This window comes from Prosopis cineraria, unplaced genomic scaffold (genome assembly GCF_029017545.1).
Source record: "Prosopis cineraria cultivar Desert tree isolate PC_DT_omini unplaced genomic scaffold, ASM2901754v1 PC5, whole genome shotgun sequence".
Taxonomy (NCBI): Eukaryota; Viridiplantae; Streptophyta; class Magnoliopsida; order Fabales; family Fabaceae; genus Prosopis; species Prosopis cineraria.
Window position 1 is genome coordinate 27,936,914 of NW_026555336.1, and position 27,646 is coordinate 27,964,559.

General features: G+C 31.7%; 1 protein-coding gene and 1 pseudogene across 2 annotated transcripts; one reads left to right on the plus strand and one right to left on the minus strand.

Annotated features, from left to right (window-relative positions):
* Positions 1–6,879: 6,879 nt before the first annotated feature.
* LOC129310935 (uncharacterized) lies at positions 6,880–11,167 on the plus strand (annotated as a pseudogene).
* Positions 11,168–12,098: 931 nt separating this feature from the next.
* On the minus strand, positions 12,099–27,347 carry LOC129311029 (sulfhydryl oxidase 2-like). 2 transcript variants are annotated; one of them, XM_054952970.1, is made up of 12 exons: positions 26,737–27,343; positions 21,288–21,312; positions 21,103–21,195; positions 17,697–17,878; positions 16,216–16,285; positions 16,041–16,109; positions 15,875–15,948; positions 15,644–15,788; positions 14,517–14,557; positions 13,750–13,896; positions 13,226–13,660; positions 12,099–12,495 (listed from the first exon to the last, which is right to left on the minus strand). In XM_054952970.1, the coding sequence occupies exons 1-12, from the start codon at positions 26,970–26,972 to the stop codon at positions 12,474–12,476; spliced, it is 1,539 nt and encodes a 512-aa protein (XP_054808945.1). In that variant the 5' UTR covers positions 26,973–27,343; the 3' UTR covers positions 12,099–12,473. The 2 variants fall into 2 exon arrangements, with proteins under 2 accessions (XP_054808945.1, XP_054808944.1); XM_054952969.1 differs by lacking the exon at positions 12,099–12,495 and having other exon boundaries at positions 12,590–13,660; positions 26,737–27,347.
* Positions 27,348–27,646: the final 299 nt, after the last annotated feature.

The window sequence follows — 27,646 nt, forward strand, 5'->3', positions numbered from 1 at the left end:
ATAGTTTAATATATTATTGACTTAATTATTTGTTCAACCTAACCTTATTTTATCAATTTGGTGCTTCAAACCCACAATGTTCATATAGTCTTTTCCAATTTCTAATTTACTAGGGCTTTATATAATAATAATAATAATAATAATAATAATAATAATGTTTGGTGGCCAATTACAAACTTGTTTAATCATTTTCCATTGGTGACTTTATCTTTGTAATTTCTTTTTTTTATTGTATATGATTGACCGTTTAGAGAAAATGAAAATTTTTAGCAGCTAATATACGGACTAATTTACATTTAAGTATTGTTTTGGGTCCATATAAAAAAAAATATTAGTTCCCTTATCAATAATTTTTTCTTCCACAAATTTAGAATCACGAACCTTACTACTTAAAGGTGTTGAGTCTCTTCGTACGGCATAGTCAACCTTATTAATGAAATGTTAATATCTATCTGAATAAACGTCTCAAAAGTCAAAGTTTGATAAAGCATAATATATCACATTGCAAAAGGAAAATATAAACTTTTAATTTCAGTAAATGAAACGCTTTTTTTTGTTTGGGCCAAATCATTCAATGAATGGTTACCCTTGAATGTGGCATAGATTTAACCCTTCACTTTAAAACAAACGAATATATTTGGAAAATATTTAACTAAAATCTCAATATAGTACATAACTTACTCCTTCAATCTTATTTATGAGTTATTTTTAATATTTCTTTATAAAATTAATAAAAATTTTAAAATTTATTAACTTTTTTTAAAAACTAAAAAATTTCATACTTTGTTTATATTTGATACATCCTTAAAAATTTTTCTACTTTTTTATATTAAATATATTAACATGGAATATGGATAAGAAGAAAAATTATAGTGAATAATTTTTGTTTAATGGATACTTATATGGGGAAAAATTAATTAATTACATGTCTTTTTTAAAAAGGGGAAAACTCAATATACTTAGTCTTCTATATTTAATGTATTTATTTTCAATTAAATTAAGGCATGTTGATCTTTTATAGATTATTTATTCTATAATAAATTCTTCTTATTAATTCTATTAACACATTAAGATTCACTTATCATGATTTAATTGAATATAAGTATATTAAGTATACAATGTTAAGTATATAAGTTTTATCCTTTTAAAAATTCAATGCATTTTTATTGATATTTTTTCCTTCATACCATTATTTATAATTTGAATGTCGCATTTTTTTTTCTTGGTTGAACATATGTGTCTTCTTAGTGGAGACAGTCCTGTTTAAGATATAGGTCAACACTAAATGAAAGCACATTTTTCAATGAAAACTAGTAAAGTACCTCGTGCATCTTACTCCCTCCGTCCTTATATATAAGGTATTTTTAATTAAATTCCGTATACCAATAAGGGTGTTATGTGGTTGAACTCACATAAAAATACAATGATTTTTTAGTTTTATCCTTAATAATATCACAATTAATATTACGATGGTGGTAGAAAAACATACAATTAATGATCTATTTTATTTTTCAAGACAAGGGTAAAATTGTCTAATTACTTAAAAATATAATTACCACCCTTATATTTAGGGACAAAATAAGCTTTTAGAAAATACCTTATATATAGAGATAAAGGGAGTATTTTATAATTTTTATAACTAAGTCTCAATCTTGTAGGAAGATCTTTTCTAAAAGAATAATTTGTAATAGACACACTCTCTATATTATCCTATATACAGTGGAGTTGTGTAATTATTGTCATTAATATTAAATATGTATACAGAGTAAAGCACACGGTTAAAAATCAGTCCAAAACTTGCCCACAAATTAACAACCAAACCTAACCCCCTAAGACACATAGAAAAAAAAAAAGGGTAACACATGGATCAAAAAATATTTTTAAAAAATATCTCAATAAAATATATCAAAAATTGTTATAGTCTTTTCTTTTATTTTTTAATTTTTTCATCAATTTCTTAATTTATATTATACACTTATCAACTTACTTTAATTTATCATTCATTTCATCAATCAACATGAAGGGAGAAGAAAATTTACTCTTCGTTTGGATGGAAAGAAAAGTTGAGAGGAAAGAAAGTGAGATTAAAGAAAATAAAAATAAAAAATTTGGGAAGAAAATATTATTTCTCATTATATTTAGATGAAAAGAAGAAAATAGAAAGAAAATAGAAAGAAAATAAAATGAATAAATATTGTAATGACTACAATACCCTCATGTCAAAAGATATTATATTTCATATAATTTGCTTTGCAAAAATGAATTGAAGGAAAAAAAATTATATTAAAATTAATTTATTCAAAATAATGTATAATCAAATTATTTATTAAAAATATATTTGCATGTTATTATATTTTAAAACCATATAATTTAATGAAAATATTTTTCTATTTAAAAAATGAAAAGTGAATAATTTATTAAAGTTAAACACCATAACATAAAATAAACAAATATAAATTCATCTCATTGAAAGTGAAATTTAACATTAAAAAGAGAAAAGGAAAACAAAATCAAAGTTGTTTACTAGTTAGTTGATCATCACTATAGAACAAAATTAGATAGATAAAAAAATTGAATTGTTTGAAGAGGTTCACACTTCAAAGATGAATCACCCAAATCATAATATACTATTTAGAATTGATAACACAAATAACATCAATGAAACAAACAAACCAAACTAACAAAATACCAAATAATTAATTTTCATATAAATTATTGAAGAGACAAAAAAATAATGATAATGCATTTAAATTTACAATAGTCTCAAAAATAAATGAAATGCAACAACAAAACCAAAATTAATGAATGAACATGTATCCAGTCAGCTTTACTTATAATCAGTATTAAGGTTGATGTTGGAGGGAATTTTGAATTTGAACTTTCAATCAAATAAAATTCAAATTAAATTAAATTAAAATCCAAACAAAATAAATTATTAACAATTGAAGTAAGGATGACCATTAATATTAATATATATAAATTGAAATTAAAATTCAAGCCTTCAAATATAATCTCAATATAATTTAAATTTGAATATATTTTATAATAGTTTGGTTTTTAAATAAGTAGATTTCTTATTACCTATTATCTGATTATATAATGATAGAATAATATGATCAAAAATATATTTTTGTTTAGATTATATACTTCAAAGAAATATATTATCAAAAAAATAAAAGAAGAAAAACATATCAAGAGCTAATAGGTCATTCTTAAAATTTGGTCATCTTAATTTTTTTCACACCTTAATTTTCTATCAAAACATTTAATATTAAAATGATTTTTTACTACGGCAAAAACATAGAGGAAAAAAATTCAAAGAACTAAAAATGGACCTATATAAAAAAATAACAAAAGGAAAACATTTCTGGAGCTAATAGATCATTTTTAAAATTTGCTCATTTTATTTTTTGGTACACCTTAATTTTCAATCAAAATGTTTAATATTAAATATATAAAAATTTGATTTGATTTTCAAATAAATAGACCCAAAATCTTTTTTTTTTCCTAACTGACACATATATACTTTATTATAAAATAGATATTATTTTTTCTAAAAATAATTTTAAATTAAAAGATTTTATTTGACTGGAATAATTTAACTGAATATATAACATGCTCATCTCCAATATTTTTTTAAATTCTTTTTTATACATTTTTGCAATCAAAACAGATAGATCCAGTTAAAAGAAAATAAATGTCAAATAGAATTTGAAGAAGATTTCGAAGATAATATGCATATGTGAAGCTTAATTTTAGGAAATCATTAGGTTTTAAACACAGATTCTTTTTTCTAAATTTTTAAATAGATAACTATTAATATGGATTCAAATAGATAGATATTTTCAGAAAATATCCTCCATAACATGGCAAATAACTTTTAAAAAAAAATATAATTTTAGAATTGTATGAAAAATATAAAATAATTTGATGGAACTTAGATTTTCAGCATATCTTTAGGGTGGATTTAAATATATAGATATTGATTTAAATTCAAATATGATCAGATTTAAATTTTAAATAAGTAAAAGATACATTTTCTACACAGCTAAAAATTAATAATTCATCTTGTACTTAATTTTAAAGTTAAATAATATATTTTATATACATTAAAAAATAAATAATCATCCTGAACTTAACTCCACACCTAATTTCAGAGTTCAAAAATACAATAAATTTAAAAATTGGCACATGATATTCTCTTATAATCTTTAATCAAATAGTTTGTTATGTATATCAAAGCAAGCAAGACTTGTGAAACGTTATAAGGGTAATTAGGTCTATTCAAGGAGATGTAGTGATATTTCAAATTTTTAGAATCATTCTTCTTCTTTTTTCAACCAGCAGAATCATTCTTTAATAGTAAAACGCTATAAGGTCCTTAAATAATATTTTCCCTACTATAATTATTAATTCATATATATAATAATATCGCCATCAAGAATAAACAGAAGCGTACACGTTGTATATTAATTGGGTCCAATAGCAATAAAGTAGCGTGTATATGCCTCACGTGCAAGAATGAAAGGCTATTTACGAAACTTTCACTTCTCACCCATGAATTAAATTTGATTCTTGATGAATATATATATATATATATATATACACACATATGTAATCTGTTAATTTGTTCTCAAAGCATCCTCGACGATCCACAATACGTAACGCTGCTTTATAAATTCTTTATATATAATCTTCCACTTCACGCCTTCTACTAAATTCCTTCCTCCACTTTCCCTTCATAAATCACACGTAATTTTAAAGCTATAATTGTTTATTCATTAATTTCTTAGCAATAAACTGTTTTAAGCATAATTTTGTAATATTAATTCTTTCCATGCTTATATAATCTGGAGTATCAGTTCAATCTAAACAGACAATATTAAATATAGTAATTTGCTTCCACTGTATATATGTTGTGAACAATGCTACTTCTTTTGTGGGGGTTTTTTTTTTGGTAAATTTCTTATTTCAATCTTTCTATACTGAATATATTAATAACTATACTAATGTAATTAAATGTATTTTAATTCATGATTTCCTAGATTACTTGGTTTTTCTGTTTTATAGATGTTGATTGAACCTAGCTTATGTCTTAATTTAATTGAAAGTAAATATTTTATATACCCCCTCCGTTTAAAATTATAAAGTATTTTTTAAAGAATTGGATATTAAAAAATATAAAATATTTTTAATCTTTCGAGATATAATTATTATCTTTTTTAAAAAAATATCTTTATTGATAATGACTTTATATTTATTGTAGGATATTTAATAGAAATAAATATAAAAAAATAGGATTAGTTTGAAAATATGTAATTATTTTATTGAGGGGTAAAATTCAGTTAAAAATGTCTTATATTCTTAAACAGAGGGAGTATATAAAACTAAGTATATAAATTTTTTTCCATATACAATCACTTGATGAATCTGAAAAATTAAATTTAAATTTAAATTTTACCTCCTATTTTGGACGTGTTCGAAAAGATGCCAGAAACATTTAACAGAAATAAGGATATTGCTTCTACATAAACTACTTTTTTTGATCATGTGAGACTTGTTTTAAAAAAGCTTTACTTCTTGTTGGCCGAAAAAGAAAAAAAAAAAAAGAAGAGAAAACGTTACTTCTTAATTTTGTTTGTTCTTCTTTTTGAAGCTAAGTTCACTTAAATCTTGAGGTATGGGGAAAAAAAGTCTAACTAAATCTCACCTTTCTGTTTAATACGTGATTAATTAATACGTTATTCAAGACTTATATAATTAAAGGAAAGTCTTACGTCATCAACATTATATATTTACTATATTTTTATATAAAAAAATCAAAACAAGGGTATTTTAATATAGTAATAATATTAATAACAAGATTTTGTTACAAAAAAATATCATTGATTTAATTAAAAACGAGTACATTAAATATATAAGGCTAAGCATATAAATTTTTCTCATCATTAAATTCAAGTTAACATTTTAGTGTTTAAAATGAAATTAGAAAATTTTTTAAAAGTTAATTAATATTTAAGTAAACTTTTCAATTTAATTAAAAATAATGCATCATAAGATTTTATTGCATTAATCCACCATCAATTATTGGAGAATTATTGAAAATGAGAAAACTTTTAGGATTAACATTATATACTTATTGTGCTTATTTTTAATTAAATCAAAATATGCAGATCTTGTATAGATTATTTATTTTATAATAAATTCTTGTTATTAATTTTATTAATACATTAAAATTCACTTGTAGTAGATATAGGTATACTAAATATATAAGGCTAAAATATAAGTCTTTCCTACTTAAGGTTAATTATACCATCAATCACATAATGAATATGTAATTTCAAAATTTTTGATAAAAAAACTGCTCATTATATTTTCTTTTTTGCCAGAACTACCATTTCTTGTATTCGGAAACTATTAAATTTTTAGTATATCAGTTTCTTTCCTTTGAATGAAGTTTCCTGCACTTATTCAAAAAAAAAAAAACTCTTTAAAACTTTTTTACAAAAATAATTCAATAAATCAATTGGAGAAACCAAAATTTCGAGAATCAATCGACAAATCATACGATTAACGAACCATATGTATAAAAAATAGAAAATAGAAAGCTGGTCAAAAAAAAAAACTAGAAAATAGAAAATTATTACTATCAACTAGTATAAACTATTAATCATAATCAATAATCACAATCAAAATAGATTAAAAATTTTGACTCATTTAATACTTATTGACATTTAATTTAATGATTAAATAAATAACAAAGTATCAAAAAGAAGGTAATAATTCTTTCCTTGTCTATAGTGATCATAGTTGATAAATTGATTCAACAGAATAATGGCGGGTCGAATTGGGGCACAAGAAATGGAAATGGCAATACAAACGAACGAACGCTGTGAAGTGTGAAGTGAAAAGGCGAATCGTGGCGGCCCCACTCTCATACGCGATTTCATTCATCCATTCATGCCGTTAGAATCCTCCTCGTCCTTCTTTCTTCTTCTCTAGAGGGACCGCTTTTGGCTGTGAAGCAAATATATATATATATATATATATATAACCACTCGCATGAATGAATTGACGCTCGCCACAAACAAGAGCGAAAATCGCATCTCTTATTGTAGTCGCTTTGGGACAAGCACTAGACTCACTCTATCTCTTGCTTCGTCCCGAAAACACAGATTCCCATTCTTCGGATTGTGATTTTGGGGAGAGAGAAAGGTGCAAGTTTTCGTAGCTTGAGGATGTAGGATTCCGTTCGTGTAAGAATCTCACCTCCTTTTCCCTCTTCTCTTTTTGTTCTTTTCTTTTTCTTTCTAACTGGGTCTGTTTCATCTCCCACCTTTTTCTCCTTGAGCCTTTTTTTTTTCTCCGGGTACTTTCTCTTCTCTGTCTCTTTTGTGTCTTTGGAATGTTTCTGCAAAAGCTTTGAATTATCGGGGGCATGCCAATTCGCCCTTTGGGTTTCTGCTTTTTAAGTGTTTTTCGTGTTTTGATCAAGATTTCTTACTTTAGTGACACTCTTTTGGCCTTTGTATTCATAATCATTCTTCAGATAATTTCGTGATTTATTTGCTTTTTGTTTTGTTTTTTATGCATCTACTGGTGTTGATTCTCCGAGAGCGTCTGAGTTTCTGTTAATAAAATTCCCTCTCCCTCACCTGCCCTTTTCTGTAGCAGCGTTTTGTGGGGTCCATTTTTTTTTTAATCGGGAATTTCAGCGTGAATATAAAGTTCGTCCAATTTTCAATCCTCCAAAAGGACAATTGTCCTTTTCGTAAATATGCTTCTCGATATTGCTAAAATATCGTGTTAGATTTTTAAACTTGGATTTCATTGACAGGATTTCTGGAGCAGAAGATCTTGTTGAAGAGATTTATCAGACCACCCACAAAATACAGAAATATCTTTGAGATATTGCCAAGTTTGCTCTGAGGTGTGATAAATTCTGACAATGGGAGATCACTTTGTATTACTGGTTGATCGTTTGCTCACTGAATCCACATTAGAAGCTGCACTTGAAAGCAGAAATCGTGCAATGCAGGAGGCTGCATCCTCAGCTGTGAATGAAGCAGCAGAAGTTGATGTCTCTTTGATGAATACAGGGATGGAAGATGTGAAATCTCCGAGGAAATTGTTGAATGCCGGATTTGTCATGATGAGGATGAAAATTCCAATATGGAGACACCATGCTCTTGTTGTGGTAGTCTGAAGGTGAGTACAATTTCTTGAACATTCGCATGCTTTTATAATTTCTAGAACATGCTGAAGCTTCCTAGTAGACTCTGTAATTGTTCTTTTCACCTCAGGCCTGAATTCTATCTTGAATTAATGGAAAATCAAGTGACTTGTGAGATTCCTTATTTCTCTTGTAACATTTGTAGTGACTTTTCTATATTCGATTGAATGTTCTAAGTCTGTAAAAGTTTCTGTTGATTGCTAATTCACTCTTATTGTTGGAAAGATGAATGCCATGTATACAACAATGGGACTGCTGCCACTAAAGATAGTTTGAAGGATTTTGGTGGAGTCCAGGGCATATTGTCTGAGAAGTTAATTTGCCATTATGATTCTGTCTCCATTTTGTTTCACACGCTACGGAGAAATGTGCATATCAGGGAGACTGATTAGAAGCTTTATAAATTTTTAGGTGAACCTGCTCTTGAAATGGCACTGTTCCACTCATTCTACAAAAGATGAAGTGACACAAACCATAAGAGATGGGTCCTACTGAAAAGTGTGACCTATTTGTGTTTAATGATTAGCTTAGTCTACTTGTCTTTAGTTGATTGAATCCTATTTTTTTTCCCCTCTTCTTGTAAGCTTTTGCTTTCATGATTATATTTCTGGAAGAATTACAGCTTTTATGTTCTTTTTGGACGTCATGCAATCTACTCTGACCGTTGCTCTGACATGCTATTACTAGGTAGACTCTCATGTAACATGTCAAAGTTTCGTAAAGGCCATTGGAGCTTAAGTTAGTCTATTACAATTTACAAGCATTATTGCAGTCAACTCAATTTGCATGCCATATAACATGATCTGAGCAGTAAGATGGACTTTGAAATACCTATACTCGGCATATTTTTGTTTGCCTTAGTGTGTTAAGTAATTCTAGTGGTTCTAAATGGTTCCTGTTGTCCATTCCTTTTTTCTTTTCTTTTTTTTTCCCTTGGCGTGTATACTTCTAAAGAAACTGTTCCCTAGTCTCTTTTATTCATGTTCCTATTCTTTGGTTGTTGGATCTTGAGAAGTTGTAAATACTTTAGTTCCCTATTTGACTGAAGTCAGTTGTTGTTTGACCATTCATAATGAATGAGTGTTAAGTGGGGCTATATATGTAAAAATTGAAAATTATTTGGGTCTCAGGATTATTAACATTGCAGAATATTTTGTGCAAGTTCATTTTTCCTCATCTGAAATTGATAGTTTACACTTTCTACACTCAAGTTATTGATTATTTTTGCAGTACGCACACCGCAGATGTATACAAAGGTGGTGTAATGAGAAGGGTGACACCATCTGTGAGATATGCCACCAGGTAACTAGAAATTTTTCCAGTTGTTATGCTCTCACCTACCCTCTACTTCCTCGAAAAATTAATCAAATGAAACAGTATTCGGTTTATTTGGGAGTATCACATCGTTTTCACTTTGTTGTTGGTATTCTTAATACTTATTCCCTGGAAAATGAAATCAAAGCTATTCTTCAATTGAGTTTCAGCACTATAAACCTGGTTATACCGCTCCACCTCCATTATTTCAATTTGGACGAATTCCAATGAGTTTCAGGTAACTTCTTTAACATATACAGTGTTTAAGTCTTGTCAATGTATCAGTAAAACAATTATCTTTTCCTCCTCTATGTCTTTAATGTGTTCATGTGCTGTCTATGTTAGGGGAAATTGGGAGATTTCTAGAAGAGATTTGAACAATGGTCATTTGGTTCGCATGGTTTCCACTAACCAGAATCTTAACAATTCTAACTACGACCAGTATTCAGCTCCTACTGCGGGAAGTTTACTATGCTGCCGTTCAGTTGCTCTCATTGTATATTCTTTCTCTGCCCCATCTACACCTTCTTACTAGTTTCACCACCGACAAGCGATGTCTCTTTCTGATCTTTGCTATTTTTTATTTTTTTTTTAATGTGCAGTGCATGATTTTGATTATTCTAAGACATACTCTTCCTTTCATGATCGGTGGAAACAAGGACTATTCCTTTTCACTGTTTTTGGTATGCTTGATTCACTCTCTACAATATGCTCATTTGATGGTATAAGACTATTAGGTACCCTTACTAAGCGTGGATCAATTCAATTGGAAATTGGCAGTTGTTACTAATTCGAACTGCGGGTATTGTTATTCCTATATATTTCATGGTGAAAGCAGTGACATCTATACAACGCCATCGGCGACAACAACGGGTATGTTTGACCTTTTTCTTCCTCTTTACCATGTTTGAACATTTATACGAAGCATCTAATTACATATTGTGAGGTCTCTTGTGTTCTTGTTTGCTGCTGGGGATATTTAGGAGCCTCCTAATGCCTTGGTCAACCTATCAGACGATGAAAGCGAGCAAGTAGCTTTGCCATCTCAGCTTCATGTTATTCGTGTTCAGTGAAAATGCTGCACATAACAAAACAGGATCAAGCAATCTCTCTTCTGCTTTGTGATGAAAACTAGATAAAGAAAGCTTCCTTTAGAACTTGGAGTGGTTGAGGAGTTAGAATTTTATTGACCGGAAAATACAAAAACTGTTGCATTCATTGCTGGCCACTGCTATAACCTGGAAGCAACTCCTTGGCAACTCTGATGTGTCGGCAAGAATCATCATTGCTGCTTATAGCTGAAGTTATGAAGAATCTGAACAGTGTATAGAGAATTTTATAGTTTAGTTGGGGGGAAGTACTGGGGTAAATATCAAATACGGAGGAATATTCCTGTATATATTATAATGCAAAATTTGCTCCTTTGCGACTTTAATTTCAGTTTTATTTGCTGGCCTCCTTAAAAATGTTTTCTTTTCATGCTTTTCGCCTCAGTTATTGACACATTTAATGAGCCTGACATAGAAGATGATGTGTCTGTATCATCCAGTTATTGATAGATTCACTCCTGTAAATGTTTGTTTCCTCCCAATTATGAATAAGTCACATGTTAGCATTGTCTATGTTGATGTTTTTTTTTTTTTTTTTGCCAGAACTATGTTGATGTTTGAAAGCCAGAATTTAAACTGGAAAACTCAGTGGGCCTTGATATAGTGATATGATAATTAAATAAAAATAATATTAACTGTGTATATAAAATATATTTCTCTTGTTTTATTTATTAATTTATAAGTTATTTTTAACATGTTTTTGTTCAAAATTCAAAATTAAAGAAAATTTTAAAACTCATTAATCCTATCTAAAAAAATTAAAAAATGTTTAACTTTACTCATGTTAAGTATGCATTCTTTAATAACATTTTTTCTCACTAACATTTAATATAGAATAAAGAAGAAAATAATAGAAATAAATAAATTAAGAGCATAACTTGTAAATACAAAAAAAAAAAATCATTGTCCCTTTGCTTTATAAATAGGACTAAAGAAAGCATATAAGAAATAAACTCACAATATCTCTAGTTTATTAATATCACATGACTACAAATTAATAATATTTTTGATTAAATGATACACAAGTAGGCTCAAAAGCATTAGCATTTATATACATGTAAAAGGTACAAAAGTGAAACCAACTTAGTAGAGTCCAATTTTTGAATTTTCTGGTTTTTTTAGATGTTTAGCCCTTTTTATGTTATATTTAGATCCTCTAATTTCCTTAAAAACTGTTCCAAATTTCCTTTTTTTTTTTTTTTGCCAAAGGTGAATCACATTAACGCCAAAAGGCAGAGTACAGCAAAACGGTTCCAATTTCTGTCTCCATGGAAACTCAACTCTGCTCCAACTTGGCTCGACAATGAAAACAATTTTTCTTTTTTTTGGTCTAAATCAAGCCATTAACCCCTACAACGGTGAAACCAGTCTAACCATTTGATTCTTAAAACAAAGATATGAACTTTTTTTCTTGACCACAGTTTCAAAAGTAACTGCGTATATATGAATAGTTGGTTCGAAATGATTACCTAAAGAAATCAATCAAACTGTCAACAGTTGAACTATAAGTGAAAATCATGTTATACATGTCTGGTATGTAATGACCTATATAAAGTAATAGTCTTGTGCTCTACAGTAGCTGTTCATTGCAAAAAAGCAACTATAAATTTATACAGCAAAAATGTTACACTCGTGTGTAATTGTAGGAACTGCATACTTAGTGAATATTATTAATTTTGTACAGTAATTCAAATTGCTCACATAGAGCAAGAAATGTATTCTATATAATTCAAAGAAGCTATCAAAGTATCATGAAGGGCTTTGACCATAAGCTGCATTTCTACAGGAAGCTGGTATTCAATACTAGCCTGTCAGTTCTACTTCCAAGTTCTCCTTGGCCTGAAAGCATTGGAAAACAAGAGAAATAAATAACTCAACTCTATTCACTAATGTTGTGTAATTGTAATTACGGAATAATTAGTTGGTTTGATAAATAGCCATTGATATTAGTTAATACACCCGTTAGGGGGGTAGGCGGGGATTAGAGTCTATACATAAGAAAAATACCTATGTAAATCATGCCATGCTCTTCTAGTATGTTTCACACTATTCAGTAAATCCTTTGTCTCTCTCCTCTCTCTCAATCCTCTGAACTCTCTCCTCCTCTGTTCTTCTCTCCTCTTTCTCTCTAATTCTCTTTCATTCCAAATTATACTCCTCTGTCAACTAACTTTTTAGGTCATTAGTTCAATCATTTGGTAATTAACCAAATAGTTTTAAATTAGTATTATTTTAAAATAAATATATTTGAAAGGGAGACAAAAGCACTACACTACATGTCAATATGACAGATTAGAAAGTAGATATAGAGCCATTGAAATAAATAAATATGCATGCATGTACGTATGTTCAACCACAAGATTAAACTGCAAAAGCTGTCTATTTGTTGGAAATGAATTGCTTATATGGCTGGTTCACTCAGTGAATAGATCTGGCTGGTCCAGGTCCTATAACTATCTATTACCCCCTCATCCTCTGTAATTTCTCAGGCCACCCAGTTGTTAGTTAAGATTTTGATTACTCTTCTAATTATCAAATGTTCTTTAAAGAGAATAGGCGGAGGAAATACTTGCGGCTTTTCTGCAGTGAACGCCAGTAGCAAGCAAGTGCTCCAAAACCACAGCTAGCAACAGCAATTGCCATTGCAGCTCCTATAGGCACAACCACTGCATTAGTTGATGCTATTAATTCTTCAACAGCCACCTCAATCCCTTCATTTCCACCAAAGTTCTTGTCCTTGTATAGAGAAGTGAGCATGTTGCCGTAATAACTAGTTAAAAACTTGTAAACCTCATCCTTGTTCCACGCGATTTGGTTGTCCTTCTGGTCATGGACAGAATAACAGGAAGAACAAAGCTGCTTTGGAGGCCATATCTGCTTAGGGAATTTGGGGTCGCCGGTACCTAGAGCTGCTTCTTCTTTCCTCAGCCTCTCGTTGGCCTTGTTATGAGCATTCCACAACCAGAGTGCGAAATCTTTGGCTTTATTGAAAGGACTTGAGACACTGAAAATTAAGGTCATTTAAATATTAGAAGGGGACAAGAGAGAGGGAACTTCAATGATACATACACGGATAATTCTTTACTCCTTCACCTCAAACACATCTTATAAAAGTGCTGTCGACATTCCTCACAGATGAAGAAGTTGTGGATAAATTCACATGTAGTGTTAAATGCAAACTCACTCTCTCCATCATCAATTCTCACTGAAAGTGAATGCAGCAGAACCCATAAACCACAGCTGAAAAAGGGGAGAAAGAATGAGAAAACAGGCTATACCATATATATGATACTAAAATACTTTGTAGTCTAAAGTATGCAGAACCAAAGGTCATTGACGAGGTCCCATCTTGTTATAAACTGTGACCTCCCTTTCTTGTCGTTGAAGGGAACATTGCTTCCCATCCCCCACGTGTCCCCTTCACAACTAATCACTTCACCTTCTCTTTTGTTTATTCCTCACCGAATCAAAATCAAAATGTTGTCCCGAACCAAACTTTAACTCCCCTAATAATTTCACCCCCCACTCTTGTTTTATGCAAATACAATATCCTTGTTCACAATCATCTCTTCCACAGTCATCTTATATAATATATTAGCTGACTCCAAAATACATAACTTACTAGTTATAATATGAAAAGCAGCAAGCCAATTCTCATGCATATAATAGCACGTACTGATACATTGCACGCATTGATACATCAGTATAAGAACGTCTGGACAAGGAAATTCACATGCTAGGAAACCCACAGGTAACAAAAGTAACAGAATTGTGTGGATGTTATGAGGAAACTGAATGTGTTGACTGACTAGTTATGGAATCAGAAATCATAGTTATGAGTATTAAAGGCAAAGCATTACCTAAAACCCCTGGTTTCGTTCTTACTGCCACGGCAGAACATCTACCAAGAAGGAAAAAAAGATTAAATATGAAAATCAGAAATATTCTCATTTTAGGGAAAAAAAAATATTCAAATTTCATGTAAAAAGACGATACTAATAAGATTGACGGATAAAAGAATGCATCTCGTACAGTATTATCACGCCAATGCTTTTAATAGTTTAATAAACAATTTTCTATCCCAACACTATGGACCACCTCCATGACAACTCTATTATTTTCCATATGAGGCAGACTCCAATTCTAAGTATTGATATTTCAAATGAAAGACAGAATCCTCTCGCTTTGCCATACACATGTCCCATTCCAGCTTTACTATCATTTCCTCCATTGCATCTTTACTCTCAAATTCATACACAGGGACATCAGTATTCACTTTGGTACATTGACTCCTGTAATTGCAGCTTCTTTCTTAAAATTTATCTACTCCATGTCTAATTCTAACGGTTGACCACTCAAAGTAAAATATGGAAAATATAGAAATCTTCAACCTACTTGAGTCATGGTCCCATGGAAAGACCATGTACCCCCTCAAACAGCAACAGATCTGTGAATAAAAATGAGTTGCTATCTCTATCTCACTTCGTATGTTAAATTAAAGAATAGCAGGCTGAAACAATGCTAAAGCAGAAAGTGGTATTTGAATAACGAGCAATTCTTATCATGCTAAATCTTCTTAGATATTGACAACAAATCATGTAAGACATATATTAGTATCAGAATTTTGTCCAGCAATATTTAGGGGTAATATTAATATAATTTTTTCACAAGATGAAACCACAGTCAACAGCCACTGAAACACTCCATTGAAGTATTGAAATCCTTCTTGGAAACATTTCGACTAAATATAGCCCAGGAAAAAGTAAGTTACAGAAAGATATAAAGAATCAGAGTTTCATCAGTTTCAGATTCATGTGAATCCAGTCTTCAAAGTACTCATTGAAGACAACAATAGGCCACTCGCAATATAAACACACACACACACACACACAAATTTGGAGTGTTGCCCATGCCAAAAATAATACAAACTCCAATTAGAGCATAATAGAAATGTTAAAAATATTGAATCCAAGTATGAAGAACCTACCCAATACCCACGAGGCACCCCTTTTCCACAAACTTGAGAGCTCATCAATGTAACCATATCATCTTGCTGCTTATCAGCTGGCCGCAAATCTGTAGGGTACAATTCATCAAAATTCACAAGTAATTCTGCAGTACCCCTCCGGCATCTGAAACAAATTATCCACAGTGGAAAGAATTGTAAAACAAAACAATGGACAGACAGAAGAAAGGTGCAGTAGAAGGTTCATCTAACTTTTTTGAAGGATGGTGAGCCACCAAAAACTGAAGAAACTTTACAAGTGAAGCACGAGTTTCTTGCTTTATCATCTGCATATTAGAAAGTATACATGTCTGATCATGCCCCAAGACCGAGCACAAACACAAGTGAGATTGGAAAGAGAGAAATCATGACTGGTTACCTTACGCTCTAAGATGATGTCAAAGGCCTTAGAAGTTGCCTCTTCAACATCATAAATAGCTCTGGCAATCTTTCAAAGTCATGCATGTCATTTGTCAGGAGGAGATAAGGTTATGAGAAGCAACTTTGACTAAACTTCAAAACATAATGAATTTAGGGCGAAATTGAAAAAGCACCTGTCCAGGGTCTGACACATTGGAGGAAAGATGCTCATTTTCAAACTTCTGATCATCAAGTTCAAATGAACTGTAATATTTTAAATCTTATAAGTTACAGACAAGAAAATGAGTTCAAGATAACTTTATATCATCAGCAAGATATAGTATTACAACTTTTAAGTTCCACAAGAAAAAGTGACATGGTATTGCACTTATTTATTCTGATTTTTTCTTTATACAGCTTTATCTCCAGTACATAAATTTCTAACAATAGTAAAATAATCCTATGAACGTGCATGAAATTACATACTTAATGAATTTATTAATCATGCAAATTTCACACTGGCTTTGTCAAACAATGGCAATTGCAATAACATGTCATTGGCAAATTGCAATTCTCTACATTTGGCTCTTGCAACAATTGTATGCATGGCACTCCAACGATTTGAAGTCAATATCAGAATTATTTGATTGGATATAAAACATCTCAGTGGTCTATTTGCCAACTTCGATAGATAGAAACAAAATCAGTTTATTTTTCTCTCTTTCTCTTTGTTTTGTTTTATTTGTGTGTGTGTTTTCACAACTGGGGAAAAGTGAGTTGAAAGTGAGAAGGCCCAATGTTTTTAACAATCACGTTTTTGCTTCGTTCATTAGAAGTCACTCCATATAATGGTTATTTCCTATTATCAAAAAGAAAACTTTAGCACTCCCAACATCAAAAGCTGCACTAAAGGATGATAAACTCCACCCGCCAACCAGGATGACTTCAATAAGCTAAAGGAGAGAAGTACAGAAAAGAATAGAGGGGCAAGGGGGAAGACTCCGACAATAAACAAAAACAAGAGACAGAAAGAAACATTCTTAAGAATATTCTTCCAAGGCTTGTCCTAGTTTTCTGCCATTGTCCAGAATTTCTATCTAGCCTTCTAGGTCATTTGCTGAACCTGTTGCGCCGCTACAGAACCAACTCCGACATGTTTGACTCAGTTACCCTTCATTATTCTTATAAAAGGCTAAATTAATCTGGCAGTAGTAGTATACATCCTTTCACCTGCTCTGACTTCAAGAAAATATAGTGAATGAGAAAAATTAACCTAGTTTTCAACAAAAAAAAAGTGGAGTTACATTTCAGTACTTTTACCCTTCCTTTTCTCCAGTGTAGTACTTGAAATTAATAAGAAGATTCATGTACACAAAGATACACATACATAATGGTGGAACTTGTGATTCTGACACATCTCCCCCTAGTAAAATCAAAGGACATTCATCCCCTTCAATCTTTTGGACATTGATCAATATATTGACATAAAAAATAAATTCTATAACAAGTTACAAGTCACTATCCACTGGTTGTATAACTCATTTCTACTCCAAGCAATGCATGGGAAAACATGTCCAGTTTAAAAATGATCTGACAAGTTTTATATTGGACAATATTCATAGTTCACATACGATATTGTAATTGCATTAACAGTAAATGAATGCATTCCTCATACCTGCCCATTTGCTTGTTGATCCAATTTAGCAATCGATCAGCTGTGCGTCCATTATCGATTGCATGTATATCACTTTTCTTTTGATTAGGTTCCCAACTACCACCAACAAATTTAGAAGGAGGGCCCCAAAAGAGCATAGGATAATGACTAACAGAAAACTTATCACAGAGATTTGTATTTATCTGTGCTGCCAAACAAGTGAAAATAGGAAGGACTGATCACCAAGGCTTGTTTATTTATGAAACTAACCTATTTCAAAGTTAATGACTACAACTGAAGCAGAAGCAACATGTTAATACTCAAGCATGTATTACAGCAGTTGTTGCAAATAATAATTAATCAAGCACAAGTAAGAAATTTAAATAAGGAAACACAATGAATGAGACACTGAAACACTTCATAAAAAATGCATTTCCATAAAAATTAGAGTAAGATACTCACAATACCCTTCTATTTTGGTCTCATCACAGAGATCTCTCCTCTATTTTGAGAATATAGACTTTAGTCCAATTTATTAACATCGTCAAGAATATTTATACAAGATTCTAAATATTTTTTAATTAAAAATTATATTGAAACAAGTTTTATTCAATAATTTACCCTCACTATACTAAATCCCTAATTAATCTAAATCTATTATCAATTTCAAAGTTCCCAGTGAAAACTGGCAGCAGAGGAAGAAAAGGCATGACAACTACAGCAAAAGCAACAACGAAACCAAGCAAAGAGGTGATCTGAAGGGAGGACAATGCATCTACAAACAGAGACAAGTTTCGTGCAACTACTTTCCACCTTTTCCATACATATGGCTACTGACTAATTCATCCACTCCTTTTAATTCTATTTGATCCTCATATATATATAACTTACCTTCCATCTTTTCGATATCAATATATCCTCTGATTGGAGAAAAATCACTGCATAGTACTTCATGATTTATTCGTATAGTTGAAGACAAGTGTAGGCTAAGTAAATTAGTGGACAATAGTCATTTAACCCAAAAGCATGTTTAACAATTGTCTTGAGTGTTCATATGAGAAATTGGAGCGCCTCCATCATTGCTATCTGGTTTTAAAATGAACAAAGTAATCACACTTTTAGCCCGATCGGACTAGACTAGTTGTATGGCTAGATTTTCATAATCTGGCAAAAAATTGAAAAATACAAATGATTCAAAAATATTTTAAAGGATTGCTAAATAAATGTATCTAAAGATATTAAAGTTATAAAATTAATCAACTTTATAACATGATCAAAATTCAGTTTTAGAATATAATAAAAAAGTTTAATCATGTGGTTGAATGGTTAACTAACAATTGGATAGATGTAAATGGAATATTAAAAATAGAGAGGAGGTCTATGTAACAAAACTTTTAATTTTGGGGGAGGTCTATTTAAATTTTCAAAATAGAAGGGAGGTTTCTATAATTAAGGTAAGATGGAGGGGAGAACAATGTCAAAGGAGAAGGAGAAGAAGATATTTTGATTTTAAACTACCTTGTTATTTTCAATAACAATGTCATGGATCAATTCATTACAAAAACAGCTACGTGAAGGACCATGTGTATTTTTTTTTTTTTTTTTAAGGTGAGGCCACTAGTAGTTAACGGGCTCATTTGTTTAAGATTAAAAAATAATTAATGTTTATACAGTTTAGAGATTTTATAAAAAAATGATTTATTTAACAGAGATATTGAAAAAATCAGAAATTATTTGATGTTTGGTTAAAATCATAAGAATCACTTTTTTCTATAGGATTCATCCTCAACACATTTTCAAAAATATTCCATTTTTTTTATCATTGCATTTTGCCTTATATTACACAAGGAGAAAAGTCAAAGACAAAAGGCAGGCTGTGGCAATCAGCCTCCCCGTCCATCTCTGCAGAGTAGGTGCTTCCTTCCAACGACTCATCCATTCTGTGAGGATACTTCCTATGGTAGAACGAAAAGTAAGGTAGAATTGGATTAGGAGGTGGTGGGTCATATCGAAACCATTGTTAAAGTCCTCGCTATAGGGAGGTGGAGGAAATAAACAAATTGAGATGTTTAACATTTATCGCCAAGATCACGCAAAATAAAGCATAGTGGGAGATTGGAGGAGACTGAAATATGAACACTGAGAAAAAGAAGACATTGTGGAGTGAGAGACTGATGATTTAGTCCTTCTGTGAAAATAGCCATGTCCGTCACAGTTTTCTCTCTCTTCTAGGATACTGCTTTTTTTCAAAAAGCTACTCTTGTTAGCTTGTTCAAATAATCTGATATCTGATTATTTTCAGATTCTGATTATTTTTACAATTTTAAACAACCACCAAAAACTTTGCTATGAGTGATTATTTTTTTAAAAAAAGTGCTTTTTAGGCCCAACATCTATAAACCTCTTCACATGAAGGCATCTAAGTTTAAATCCGGAAAAAGATCAGGTTCATTATTCTTTGCAATGAAAATTTTAATTAAGATAGGGAGCAGTAAGAATCAAACTCTTGACCACTTGGTTATAGAGGTTCCAATACTTTGTCAAATATATTAAGCTATGAAAGGAGGGCCAAAATAGTTTTATTACAATCTCTAACAAGTGAGAGGACAAAGAATGCATCTTAAAAGGGACAAAAAAAATAAAACTGACTTTCTACAAGAAACTATAAAATTAAGAGATACTAATGTACACCAAAGAGTGGCAAGGTTGCTTCATGGGGTGGGTCCAAAGAGTACTCAGAATGCTGAGATCTCATAGGTTGAAATTATTTTTTCAGCTGAAATCTTAAGGTTAATTTGTCCATGTGGTAATATAAATGTGTCTTGTGATAAGATTTTCAAAATATATCAATGTCTCTCCTAATGAAACACAGAAAAAGGAATCTTTCACACAACTTGTGAACTGTTAAATAGTAGTGGGGAGAATACGTTAAGCTTCCTATACATAGAGTAGAGTAGAGAACATGTATGGTCAGAAATGAACTGCATCCTACAACATAGCTTGGCCCCAAGTAACATTCAATTCTACCATGATAATTGGCTTTATTTTGCTTCTGACACTGAATTTCCTCATAAAAAAAAGTCATGTAGAATGGGAACAACAAATCACAGAAAAATCTTCTAACCCCCCAAGTTATTCTAAATCAAACCAACTTCAAAACATAAATCCCAACATAAAAAATATGACTATGGAGGACTTAAACAATCCAAATCATTTTAAGACAAGCAACCCAAGCACAAGACTGACAAAAATAAAACAGGATAGCTAATCCCACTAGAAGTAATATATCACAGGGCCCAAAGAACTGAATGGGATAATCCCAAATAACTAATCAGTAAAACTCCCAAATGATGGCAAGAAAGTAACTTGTACAATTCGAATAAACATTAAAACACAATTGAAACAAAGTAATAGAAGATGCACTTACCTTCACTGCACAATCTACCCTTGTCATTAATATGATCCCTGGATGTGCAGCATTAGGTCCATTAAAAAGCCGTGCAACCTTTTCATAGTGCGGCTGTAATAGAAATTGAAAATGAGAATAACAATAGTTCCAAACTATTAATTAAATAACCCTCAAATTTTAAACTATATTTTGGTAAGTAGTACCTTATAATTCCTGCAAGCAGGACACCTGACAGAAAAATAAGGACACATGGAAAATTAGAATCTATCGATACCCATATTTCATGGTTGTTAATCTAACAACATGCAGAAAGAACTTGTAGCGAAATCTCCTATGAAGGAATTTAAAAATTAGGAAAAATTAATTATTTGGTCATTGTAGTTTTCACTTTATTATAACTCAATCCCTAAACTATAATTTGTTATAATTCAATTTCTAAACTTTGCCTCTTATAGATCAGTCTTTATAATTTTAACTATTTAAATATTGGTCATTATATTTTAAAAAATAAAATTATAAAGATTAAAAATATTTTAAACTGTTAATATGTATAATATTTATATAGATTGAAAGGTTTAGTAATTTAAAATATTAGTCATAACTTTTAACATAATTTTAATCTTTATATTTTTATTTTTTAAGATATAAGAACCAATATTTAAATGATTAAAGATATAAGAACTGAGTTACAAGAGTCAAAATTTAAAAACTAAGTTATAATTGAGTCAAAACTACAAGGACCAAATGAATAATTTTCCCTAAAAACTAAGTTGAACTGGATGATAAAAGAGCTAATTTTTTGTTTTCAGATTTTTGTTCCTAAGCTACTATCTTAATTCTTAACTGCATAGAGAGATGCTTGGAGCAAAGGCCAATACTATGTTTAACAAAAATAAACACAAAGAAGCAATATTTTATCAAGAAAAACCAAAAGAATAAAGTGGAACAGTGGAAAACAACTTGGTAGGTTTGACTGAATTGAGTATCTCTATGAGTCAATGAACAGCTTGATAACTAAGACAAGGATGAAAACAACCAAGCACGTTGTTGACTAATAAGATGTTTGTTGATAAAATTGTAAGCTAAAATAATGAGTTATGCTGCCTGTAGAAAGCTAATAAATTTCACGCTAATGCATTATTTATGTATGATAACTCCGCCTATGTTTATAGCCGGTCCCAAGCCCGGGTAAAGGAGGAGGGTTGTGTTAGGCCATCAACAGCCAATGTAAAAATTTGTTGAATCTATCATGAACATGGACAATAGACGTTATAATGTTAATGCTAGGTCGTTGCCCGTAAGTAACGCGCTGCATGGCTCGAGTACAGTGATAAGTGAGTTAGAGCCGCTGCATCGGCGCCCGGATGTAGTGTTAAATGAGCAAGGGCTACCGTGTCATTCTGGACGCACGCGGCTAAAGAAGTTAGTCCATAAGAGCAAAATTAGATTTGGTACTTGGAATGTTGGGACATTAAATTGTAAATCTGTAGAGGTTGTAGGGGTTATGATTCAAAGGAAAATCAATATCCTTTGCTTGCAAGAAACAAAATGGCGTGGAGAAAAAGCTAAGGATATTCAAGGTTTCAAACTTTGGTATACAGGAAAAGTAAGTGCACGCAATGGAGTAGGCATCATTATAGATAAGGAGTGGAAGAAGAACGTTGTAGAAGTTAGCAGAATTGGAGACAGAATTATTTCTTTAAAAATGATAATTGGACGTGAGACTGTTAATATTGTTAGCGCTTATGCGCCGCAAGTCGGGATAGAAGCCAGTCTTAAGGAATTATTTTGGGAGGATCTGGAGGGGTTGATTCGACACATACCACAGAGTGAAAAGATTTTTATTGGAGGAGACTTTAATGGGCATGTCGGGAGGGAAGCTGGTCAGTATGCGAGGGTGCATGGTGGTTTTGGTTTTGGAGAGCTAAACAATGAAGGGCAAACTCTTCTTGATTTCTCATTGGCGTATGATTTTAAGATTGCCAACACTTGTTTCAAGAAGAGAGATGAGCATCTCATCACCTACAAAAGTGGAGCCTCAAGGTCGCAGATTGATTTTCTTTTGGTTAGGAACACAGATAGAAAACTTTGTAAAAATTGTAAGGTGATCCCTGGAGATGCTGTAACGACACAACATAGGGTCCTAGTCCTTGATGTGTGTATTATGAGTAAAATCCAAAAACGTCGACAAGTAGTAACACCAAGGATTAGGTGGTGGCAATTAAAAGGTGAGAAGCAAGATATTTTCAAGCGAAATCTTTTGGATAAAGGAATTTGGGATTCTCAGGGAAGTGCTAACATCATATGGGAGGATATGGCTAAAAAGATACGGGAGGTTGCAAAAGTAGTTTTGGGAGAATCGAAAGGTCCTGGTCCGAGAGATAAGGAGTCTTGGTGGTGGAATAATAGTGTACAGGACAAAATCAAGTATAAGAAGAACTGTTTTAAAGCCATACATTTGTGTAACAATGAGGAAAATTGGGAGAGGTACCGTATGGCTAAGAAGGAAACTAAGAGAGCTGTGGGTGAAGCTCGTTCTAAAGCTTTTGAAGAATTTTATAAGAACCTTGAGACGAAGGAAGGAGAGCAAAATATTTATAAGATTGCCAAGAGTAGGGAAAGAAAATCAAGAGATCTAGAACAGGTAAGGTGTATTAAGGATGAAGAGGGAAGAATTTTAGTTACAGATGATGAAATTAAAAATAGATGGGAGACTTATTTTTCTAAACTTTTCAATGATGGAGAGGATTCATCTAGTAACTTGGAGGATTTAGTAACTGGTGAAGGAGAACAAAATTTGTCATTCTATCGAAAAATACGTGATAAGGAGGTAAAGGAAGCTCTTAAGAAAATGGCAAATGGTAGAGCTAACGGACCTGATTGTATATCTATCGAAGCGTGGAAATGTTTAGGTGAAGAAGGGGTGAGATGGTTAACTAAGTTATTTAATGTGATTTTACGGTCCAAGAAAATGCCTGATGAGTGGAGGAGAAGTACATTAATTCCTATTTATAAAAATAAAGGAGATATTCAGAATTGTACTAACTATAGAGGGATTAAACTCATGAGCCACACAATGAAATTGTGGGAGAAAGTAATTGAGCACAGGTTGAGATTGGAGACAAGTATTTCTGAGAATCAATTTGGTTTTATGCCAGGTAGATCAACTACAGAGGCGATTTATCTACTAAGGGGATTAATGGAAAAGTATCGTTGTAAAAATAAAGATCTACACATGGTTTTTATTGATTTGGAAAAAGCTTATGACCGTATACCAAGAGAAGTGCTTTGGAAAGCGTTGGAAAAAAAGGGAGTACGGATTGCTTATATTAAAGCCATACAAGATATGTATGAGGGGTAAAAACTAGTATAAGAACGCCTAGTGGTCAAACAAAGGATTTTCCTATAAAGATTGGGCTACATCAGGGATCATCTCTGAGTCCTTATTTGTTCAACTTGATTTTAAATGTTTTGACGGAACATATTCAAGAGGAAATCCCGAAATGTATGCTCTTCGCGGATGATATAGTTCTTATAGCAGAGACAAGAGAAGAGGTTAATTGCAAACTTGAGTTATGGAGGAGGACATTGGAGTCGAAAGGTTTTCGTCTGAGTAGAAGTAAGACGGAATATTTATATTGTAAATTTGATAAAGGACTATTCGAAAATAATTTGGAAGTGAAATTGGGAGATCAAATTATACCTCAAGTGGAAAAGTTTAGATATTTGGGAGCCATTATCCAAAATGATGGCGAAATCAGTGGAGATATTTCACATAGAATTCAAGCTGGGTGGTTTAATTGGAGAAAAGCTAAAGGAGTTATTTGTGACCGTAAGGTGCCTAATAAACTTAAAGGAAAGTTTTATCGTACTGCTATCAGACCGGCAATGTTATATAGTAGTGAATGCTGGGCTCTAACGGGACAGCAAGAGCATAAAGTTGGAGTAGCAGAGATGAGAATGTTACGATGGATGTGCGGACATACACGTAAAGATAAAATTCGAAATGAGCACATACGTGAAAAAGTGAGGGTGGCACCTATTGAGGAAAAAATGGTAGAAAATCGGTTGAGATGGTTTGGGCATGTACAAAGAAGACCAAGGGAGGCACCAGTGAGAAGAGTGGAACATATAACTTTGAGTCCGATTAAGAGAGGTAGAGGAAGGCCTAAGAGAACACTCTTGGAAGTTGTTGAACGTGATCTCTTAATTAATAATATTTCTAAAAGCTTAATAAATGATAGAGCACAATGGCGTCTTGCAATCCATGTAGCCGACCCCACCTAGTGGGATAAAGGCTTGTTGTTGTTGTTGTTTGTTGTTGTTGTTGCATTATTTATGTATGATACAGATTTGAATTAATCACAAAGAAATTAATTTCATGCCCATAGTTTTTTGTTAAATTGAATAGTTAATCTTCTTGCCCATGATTTTTTAATAGAATTGCCCATATATTAATTTCTATTAAAAATATATATATGATCCACAGGAATTATCTCTTCTACTTAATGCCAAGAGACTTAGCATTTTATGAACTGAGATCTTGCCCTGGAATAACATAGCAATAAACATCCAGCTAGATGGCTAAATTGTAATATGAGTACATTAACCACACAGTTCTTGCAACTGCAGGAAAATAAGACAGGATATCATATTTGTAAAGAGCATGGAAACAAGGTCCTAACATAAATAGACAAAATTAGGATACCAAGAGGCTAGGAATAACAACAGCTTATAAACCATATAAATATCTCAATCAAAAATGGAAATTAGAATATTAATTGACAAGTTAATTGGTATATCAAAGTACAAATAATACTTAACAAGGGGAGGAAAAAGTGAAGGAGGGAGAGGAAACGAGGGCCAAAGCAAATGAAAGATCGATAAGAATTGTTTTTTTTTTTTTGGGGGGCGGGTTAGTTGACAATAATTTCACTTGCAAACATATCTAGAGTGTAGATGATGTATTCCAATGGCAGCTCAATAGCATGTCGAAAGAACACAAAGTACTCCAGTAAATAAAAGTATAAACACATTTAACTGAGTGTTTGATGGATGTTTTGAATAACCATGCTTAGTCAAAGATGTTGTACTTGGCAATTATGCTATCATAAGCAACGACTGCAAATTATACTACAACTCAAGCCCTGCTTACTTAACAAATATGTATGGGTGGACAATATGAAGTGGATGGAATAAAGATAGTCAGTTTGAAGTCAAGGCTAGTCTTCTGCTAGATTTTCCCCCATTTTCACCTTTACTGTTCAGTTTTAGTTTTCATGCATCTTCAATCAACTTTTAACATCAACATACTAGTTAAACTAGAGGTAATCTCTCACTGCTTTACCAAACAACCCAGTCAAATTTTCCAAAAACATTGTAATTCTTTCTCTGCCTTACCTTAAACTCTAAATGCTTCCAGATTCCAGATAACTGTCATGTGAATTCGTTTCTCTCACTACTTGATTAGCAGATCTACTTTCTGGTCAAAGGGTCATGCAATTTTTTATTCGGGCCCGGTCTTTTAAGCAATATGAAATTAAAACTTAAAAAACAGGTTCAAGACCAAATAGAGATTTCAATCAACTCATCAAAACAAGGATATATATATATATATATATATATGAATACTGCATAGGAATGATCACTAACCAATGGGCAAAGAATTCAACAATAGCAAAAGTAGCAGGAGTATCCTTCAGAACAGCATCAAAATTCGTCGCATTCAAGTCAGCGGCATAATCTCGAAGATCTCCATTATTAACATTGTTTTTGACTGCTCTAAGGATCGAACGACGTGACCCCAGTGAAGAATCTGAAGTCACCACGCAGCTGATAGAAAGTAGGCTCAGAACAACAAGACCCAAATAGAAATACACCCCAGACATGGAAAATGGGAAGATAACGGAGCCAGAAGGAAAGGGAGAGAAAAAAAAAAGCTATAACTTCAGATTATCTGCCCAATGGTTCGGCGGTTTATAGGCAAATATCGAAGAAAGATGATGATTTTGAAGTGAGGGTAGAAAGAGATGGATCTGCGAACAGTTCCTTTCTATTGGCTTCCACACCAAACAGGCTTTGAAGTTCTTGGAACTTTATAGATTGGAGGGTTTTGAAGATGGTGGTAACTGGTAATCGATTCCGACTTACGTTACCTTCTTTGGAGTTGGCCCGACTAGGAGATACACCAAACCACTTGAAAATTAAAAAATCTTCCGTTTCCGACGTTTTAATTTGCGTTTCTTCCATGATCCTTCTGTCTTTCTTGTTTTAATTTTTATGGCAAGGGGCAAGAAACAGAGAAGAAATCCCCCCAAATATGAGAAAGAACACCAAAAATTATAGGTCATTTTTTTTTGGAAAAATAAATGAATTAACTTTTTAGTCTCTTGCAGGCCAAAATTAACTTCCTAGTCTTTTGGAGTTTCAAGGGTTAAAATGTATTCCATGTGTTAAAAAATTCTCCCTCCATTTAAAAATATAAAATATTTTTTAAAAAATTAAATATTTAAAAATATAAGATATTTTTAATCTTTTAAGATGTAATCATTGACTTTTTTTC